Source organism: Megalobrama amblycephala, linkage group LG16 (genome assembly GCF_018812025.1).
Source record: "Megalobrama amblycephala isolate DHTTF-2021 linkage group LG16, ASM1881202v1, whole genome shotgun sequence".
Classification (NCBI taxonomy): domain Eukaryota; kingdom Metazoa; phylum Chordata; class Actinopteri; order Cypriniformes; family Xenocyprididae; genus Megalobrama; species Megalobrama amblycephala.
Window position 1 is genome coordinate 7,886,002 of NC_063059.1, and position 7,396 is coordinate 7,893,397.

At 39.8% G+C, this 7,396-nt stretch overlaps 1 protein-coding gene across 1 annotated transcript; it reads right to left on the bottom strand.

Annotated features, from left to right (window-relative positions):
* Positions 1-3,937: 3,937 nt before the first annotated feature.
* LOC125249364 (galactose-specific lectin nattectin-like) lies at positions 3,938-5,684 on the bottom strand. Its single transcript, XM_048161643.1, has 6 exons — positions 5,607-5,684; positions 5,405-5,472; positions 5,091-5,179; positions 4,611-4,736; positions 4,333-4,444; positions 3,938-4,149 (listed from the first exon to the last, which is right to left on the bottom strand). Exons 2-6 carry the CDS (start codon positions 5,463-5,465, stop codon positions 4,076-4,078), a joined length of 462 nt encoding a protein of 153 aa, XP_048017600.1. The 5' UTR covers positions 5,466-5,472; positions 5,607-5,684; the 3' UTR covers positions 3,938-4,075.
* Positions 5,685-7,396: the final 1,712 nt, after the last annotated feature.

Genomic DNA, 7,396 nt, shown 5'->3' on the forward strand with positions numbered 1-7,396 from the left:
ATCTCATACCGACCTGGCTCAAAGAACCTGAAAGCCGATGCTCTCTCTCGTCTCCACGCCCCAGAAGAAAAGAATGAAGAACCTGAAACCATCCTGCCTGAATCTATTTTCGTCAGCCCCATCGAATGGTCAGAAGAGACCTTACCCTCCTCCAATGCCTCCTCACGCACTCCGCCGGGTTGTCCCCAGGGCTTGCGCTACATCACCAGGACACGGCGCACTCCACTTCTGCACTCCGTTCACACTTCACTTGGCACTGGTCACCCGGGGGTCAATGAAACCCTCTCGCTGCTCAAACAGTGCTTCTGGTGGCCAAACATGGCCAACGATGTCAGGAGGTACGTGCAGGGCTGCAGGGAGTGCGCCATCTCCAAGAGCCCACGCCATCTTCCCACCGGCAAGCTCCATCCTCTGCCCGTTCCTGAGAGACCCTGGTCACACCTGGGAGTAGATTTTGTCACTGATCTCCCCGAGTCTGATGGTAACACCTGCATTCTGGTCATCGTAGACCGCTTCTCTAAAGCCTGCCGTCTTATTCCCCTGGAGGGTCTACCAACAGCTATGGCCACAGCAGAGTTAATGTTCAACCATGTCTTCCGTCACTACGGAATCCCCGAAGACATAGTCTCAGACAGAGGACCACAATTCGTCTCGCGGGTCTGGAAGGCTTTCTTCTCCCTCCTGGGTGTGACCGTCAGTCTGTCGTCTGGATACCATCCTCAGTCGAACGGGCAGACGGAACGGAAGATCCAGGAGATTGGCCGCTTCCTGCGTACCTTCTGTCACGGCCACCAGGACTCCTGGAACCAGTACCTGGGCTGGGCCGAGTACGCCCAGAACTCCCTCCGTCAAGCTACAACAGGATTAACACCTTTCCAATGCGTGCTCGGCTTCCAGCCCCCACTGTTCCCCTGGGACGGGGAACCCTCCAACGTTCCTGCTGTCGACTACTGGTTCCGGGAGAGCGAGAGGGTATGGGACTCAGCTCACCACCAGCTGCAGAGAGCCCTGCGCAGGCGCAAGACGACAGCCGACCTTCGGCGCTCCCACGCTCCAAACTACCAACCGGGGCAGAAGGTCTGGCTGTCCACCAGAGACATCAAGATGCGCCTGCCCTGCAAGAAGCTGAGTCCCCGCTTCATTGGCCCGTTCACCATCCTTCAACAGATCAACCCTGTCACTTACCGGTTACAACTCCCAGCACAATACAAGAGAATTCACCCAACATTCCATGTTTCACTATTAAAGCCTCACCACCCTTCTGTTCTTCCTCCCACAGAACCTGACGTGGCAGCCGTCGAGCCCCCCCTTCCACTCATTCTGGATGATGGAACAGCCCACGTTGTACGTGAGATTCTGGACTCCCGGCGCCGTGGTGGTCTTTTAGAGTATCTGGTGGACTGGGAGGGCTACGGTCCCGAAGAACGCTCATGGGTTCCCAAGAATGATATCCTTGATCCTGCTCTGTTACAGACCTTCCACACCAACCACCCAGACAGACCTGCCCCACGACCTCGAGGACGACCACCACGACGTCGGGGTCCGCGGCCCTCTGGAGCGGGCCGTGGGAGGGGGGGTATTGTCACAGACACGTCAGGTTCCACCTCACTCCCTTACCCACGCACTCAATCACCAGCCTACTAATCACCGCCACCTGCACATCATCACCGCAGTCATCAGCACCAGGATAAATACCACACACTCACACACACTCATTGTCCGGTCTCGTTTGTGATACAACCTGTTGTACGCTTACCTTCAAGGACTCCAAAGTGATACTTACCTGTCTCCATTATCTCCTTCGTCTCCATCGTCTCCTGGTCTCCTCGTGTGCTTACCTGCCTGTGTGTGAGTGTGTTCGTCTGCCAGCTCCAGCATCTCCTTCCAGTGTCATCTGCATCATAAAGTAAGGACAGTATTACCTCTCATTCACCTTCAAGATCATCGTATTCACCAGTCTACTCACCTGTTTCTCTGCTGATCATTTCAATAAACTGCAACATTGCTTTTATCTCTGCCTCCGGTGTCTGTCATAACAGAATATAGTTCAGAGATATTTTACTCATAAAAAATTCTAGGGGTGCCAATAATTGTGGCCAACATGTTTTGGAGAAAAACATTTATTCCATAATGTGATTCCCCCCCCCCCCCCATTTACAAAAGTACAATGCAGATTTATTTTTATAGTCATCTTTGATCATATTTACCAAGGATGTCAATAACTCTGACCACAACTGTATGTATTTCTTTTTTTTTTTACTTTGCTTCTTTTAAACCCATCTGAAGTGCTGACAAAATTAAATAAAAAATAGGCCTACATTATAAAAATATTGACTCTCAATCCATCACAATGGAAGACAGTGACAGAATCATCTAGGTTGGTTGTTGAATGTTGAACGGTTGATCAGGACGGGATGCACAATGTACCGTGCACAACAACAGCACACTTGTTTGTGGCTACGGCCTATGGTTGTAGGCCAACAGTATAGGCTACTTTGTCACCTGAACTACATTTAACCTGACCAATATACCATTCAATGACTGAACGAGTCCACCAGTGTATGTAGGCCAAGTTTGCTCAATCTGTCCGCCATTTTAAGGGCTGTCTCAATCACAAAATCCTTCCAGTGCACTGAAACTTTCACTCCCTGAAAACGTCCCACAATGTACCGTAAAACAAGGGAGCATCAATGTTCATTGTTACCTTAAAGCTAAATTTAAGAAGCTAAAGTTCAGATGCATTTTACATTGTCAGTTTGTTTTATGTACACAACTTTAGGATAACCAGACAGATGATCGTGAGGGTGACCCTGAGCAGCACTCCATTGTGGTGTTCATTATTCGGAAGGAGGGGGAGAACTTCGCGAACCACGTGCTGACATTGGCATTGTGATCAATGAAGTTAAAGTTTTGAATCACTTTACTTCACTCACATCGGCTTGTGCCCTGCTTCTGTGTACGATATACACCAACCTATAAAGGTTTATATTAAATTAAATAGTCATACATTTGAATTCAGCGTGTTTTTAACTTAAACCTTTTGTTTTATTAAATCATATTTCACGTTGCACTTAATGTTGTCCCGGTTTTCCAGGCTCTTCTCCTGAATTTTCCAAAGATATGTTTGAGCTGTTTTATCTGAAAGTAACTTGCACTGACATCTTAAAATTTGCCTGTGCTAGTGTTTTGTCTCAAGATGAACACCAATAATGTTTTTTAATGTTTTCATTTTTATAAAAGTTACTTAAATAATTGAACTAAGGTATGATCCTGGCTTAGCCTAAGCCCTGTCTGTGAAACCAGGTCTCTTTGTTTGTCACCATGAAATGCCATTTTTACAGCCACTTGTTTTTCCTGAATGTGATGTTAATTCCTGTGATTATGAATAAATAAATTTGTATGTAAACTGAAGTTGTGAATTTTTCTTTCAAAACCAAATTAACTGCAACCCTTACATTGTGTCTGATTGAAATGAGTAGAAATAGAAATTTAACTGGCATAAAATCTTGCTGTACATAAAGCAAGATTGATTTGACATTGTTTCGTTAATTCAATATTAAATGGGTGATTTAGTTAAGGTTGAAAAAATATTGATTTTACAACCATCTTGATCTATTTTTCATCACTGAAATAACATTATTTTAGGGTGCAAACCTGATGAAAAATCAACGGTACATTTCAACAATGATTCAATGATAATGTGGTTGATGCCTTAACATTGATTCGGTGTTGATTCGGTGTTGGTCTGCTATCTGGGTTCTCACACCGAAATAGTAATGGGATATTTTATGAGACAGAAAACAAAAAGAGCCCTGGATGAGGTTCATATTTGCTTACAATCCATTGTAGGAAACAAACTTGCAAATGACCATTTTAATAAACAAATCCTCAAACCGAGCTACACAATACATTTATATTTTACATTCATGAATTAGATTGTGATACACATGATTTGCTTCATCAATGCTTTTATTAACTTGAGGAGTGTTTCAGAGAAGATATTGAGAAGAGATTAAAGTTTAGAAGAGATTTGATTTCAGAATAACATTTTTGAAAAGATAAGATCAGAAAAAGTTCAACCAAATGCCTTCTTAGCACAGAAATAGCTCTTTAAGATTGAACAGGGAGCATCATTCCAGCAACGGCCATCTGTAGGGTGGAATAATGAAATACATTATTCTGATCATTATAGAGTGTTAGAATCAAAATAAAATAGAATGTTCAACTTAAGGCACTTTGTGAAATCCACACGAATCATTTCATGTTACTGTATGATATGAAGTTATTGTAAATTATAATTGAAAGTATTCAGAAAACAGAGTGCATTCTTACTGGGAAAGTTGAGCTCCAAACAGGTCTCGGGCTGTTGTGAATTGTTAGGTTCTCCAGGGCACCAGTTGGTAAATAAAAATGCAGTTCCATCAGTCCACATCCACTCTCCGCCCTAAAGAGTGGAGAGAGTGAATACAAAGAGTGCACTACTGTAGTCAGACTTAGAAAAAGCCAAAAAAATGTTCATCTTTGAAGTCAAACCAACTTCATTAGAAAGTGTTTAAAGCAGAAATTTCAGTTAAGACAAACAGGTCTCTATAGGACACAAGTTAACTTACTTGTACACCTTCATGAGCACCGACCCAACAACGTGTGTCAGAAGAAGGCAACAGACTCAGCAGGAAATTGTTTTCCAGTTTATTACGCACAGATGCGAGATTCGCACCAAGACTTTGACAGTTTTTCTAAAGAGACAGATTTTTTTTATCAATACAAAATCTAATCTTTTTAGCATAACAGCATAAGTGACTTTTTAAACAACATTTTATACATTTGCAAACAAAGTCTGCTCTAATTATTTGCTCAGTATCTGTTTTCTGTATTTATTTTTGCAAAAAGAAATTTTTACTTAAAAAAAAAACAACCATTTCCACTTTATATTAAGTGCCTTTAACTAATATGAACTAACATTTAAATTAATCACTTGATACCTTAGAATAACTATACATCTATCTATATCTGTCCGTCTGTATATCTAGATGTAGTTAAAGACATCTAATATAAAGTGTGACCAAATCACCTTGTAACTAACACATTACCTCTGCTCTGATCCAGTTAGCCGTCTGAGAGATGTGCTTGTAGCATCGGTACCCAAAATTTGTCCATCCATAGGGGCAGCTTGGGCGGACTGCATGCAGTACATAAACATTAGGGTCCTTGTAATTTTCACACAAAGGAATCTTTTTATTTTTATTTATGTAGCTTATGTTATGTTTGTGTTATTATGTGCTGTGTACTTTAGACACTGTAAACTCCTCATTAATTATGCAAATATTACTCAATGGAATATTGCACAATTTTTTGTTATTTTTTAATTTATTTTTCATTTTTTGCAAATAAATTTCTTGGTTACCTGCTGCATTCCCCATGGAGAAGATGACAAAAAGAAGCAGAAAACTTCTCAGCATTGCCATGATGAACCTGAAATGAATAAGCAGGAAAAGTTAGATGTCTGCATGCACACATATGCTGGACACTGGGGATTCTCCAATGCAAACCACAAAAATACTTCAGGTAGAAAATGTTTTCAGTAGGTCTCAGTTGCAAAAACTCACCTTGGTTTTCAAGCTGTTGTCTTCAGAATCAAGAATGATCAAGCCGACACAGAGCCTGTGTAATACCATAACGTTCTCAGATTTATTGAAGGATGATGGGTCATATTTATACTCATATGATCAGGCATTAAAGTCCAGGATGTCCTGGGCATCCAATCATACTCAAAGATCAAACCTTACCATATATGGCATATTATGAATTATAATAACAAGAGAGATCAAATGTTCAAATGTATGTGTGTGTCTTGAGTTCCTGTTTGCATGCAAGTGTGCCAGTGTTCAAGGCCTAGTTTTTGTTTTGTCTATGGAGAAAACAAAATGAGTAAAATTTACTTAATTTTGCAAGTTTTTGCACTTTTTTGTGCACTTATTTTTAAAAGCAAATTTCACATGTATGGAATTAACTAAGTTAAGTAAAATTAACAAAGAGAATAAATAAATTTAACTTTGCCAGTAAGAGTTCATTTCTACTCATTTGAAGTTTACTTTGCAATACTTTCAAGTACTGAAAAAAACAATAATTACATTTTCTTTCGCAAGTTTCTGCAAGCAGATTTTAAAGCAAATTTCACAAATGGAATTAAATCAAATCTACTCAACTAAGTTAAATAAAATGATCAAAGAATACAACTTGACCAGTAAAAGTTGATATCATATCTACATGATAAGTAAAGTGCAGAGACCTCAATTGGTACACAACACACAATAACAGTAACAATCAGTGGATAGTTTTTGAGGATGAATGAGTCATTTTGAGTAGAAAATCACCTCCAGGTGTCACAAAACCACAAGATACTAAAACTATCATGAAAGCAACCTACTCAACTTTTTTATCAGAAAATAACTTTGATACTTACTTACATAATCATTGTAAACAAACAATTTCAAGTAAAATGCTTACAACTTCAAGCTTTAATTTCTACAATCTTGAATTTAGTTCTAATATAAAATTTAATTTTAAAATTTTTTTAATTCTTGCCTGAACTAACTTTTTTAATGTAGACATTGTAGAATTGTAGAAATAATGTAGAAATGTTTTTTCAGTAGTATTTACTTCACCACAGAATCATTTTTATCAGTAAAGGTGTGTCCACGATGTGCACATAACATAACAGAAAGAAGTTACAAAAGAGCAGTCTTACACAAGAACGGTCAAAAGTGAAGTAAGAAAATATTAACATATTATTATAAATATTCCCCTGTCTTGTGTTTAAAGGATTAGTTCACTTTCAAATGAAAATTACCCCAAGCTTTACTCACCCTCAAGCCACCCTATAGGTGTATATGACTTTCTTCTTTCTGATGAACACAGTCAGAGATATATTAAAGGTGCCGTAGAACGTCTTTTTAAAAGATGTAATATAAGTCTAAGGTGTCCCCTGAATGTGTCTGTGAAGTTTCAGCTCAAAATACCCCATAGATTTTTTTTTAATTTTTATTTTTTAACTGCCTATTTTGGGGCATCATTAACTATGCGCCGATTCAGGCTGTGCGGCCCCTTTAAATCTCTCGCTCCCTGCCCTCCCGAGCTCTCGAATATAAGTGCAGTTATACAGTGCATAAACAAAGTTCACACAGTTAATATAACCTCAAATGAATCTTTACAAGATGTTCATCATGCATGCTGCATGCATGGATCGGATCACGTGAGTATAGTATTTATTTGGATGTTTACATTTGATTCTGAATGAGTTTGATAGTGCTCCATGGCTAAAGCTAACATTACACACTATTGGAGAGATTTATGAAGAACGAAGATGTGTTTATGAATTATACAGACTGCAAGTGTT

Bases quoted from the DNA above. Each gene is read 5' to 3' on its own strand.
- LOC125249364 (XM_048161643.1), bottom strand. From the start codon at position 5,465: ATGGCAATGCTGAGAAGTTTTCTGCTTCTTTTTGTCATCTTCTCCATG. The intron at 4,445-4,610 runs GTAAGTTAACTT...TCCACTCTTTAG, and splicing joins GTGCTCATGAAGGTGTACAA to GGCGGAGAGTGGATGTGGAC. The intron at 4,150-4,332 runs GTAAGAATGCAC...TCCACCCTACAG, and splicing joins TTTGGAGCTCAACTTTCCCA to ATGGCCGTTGCTGGAATGAT.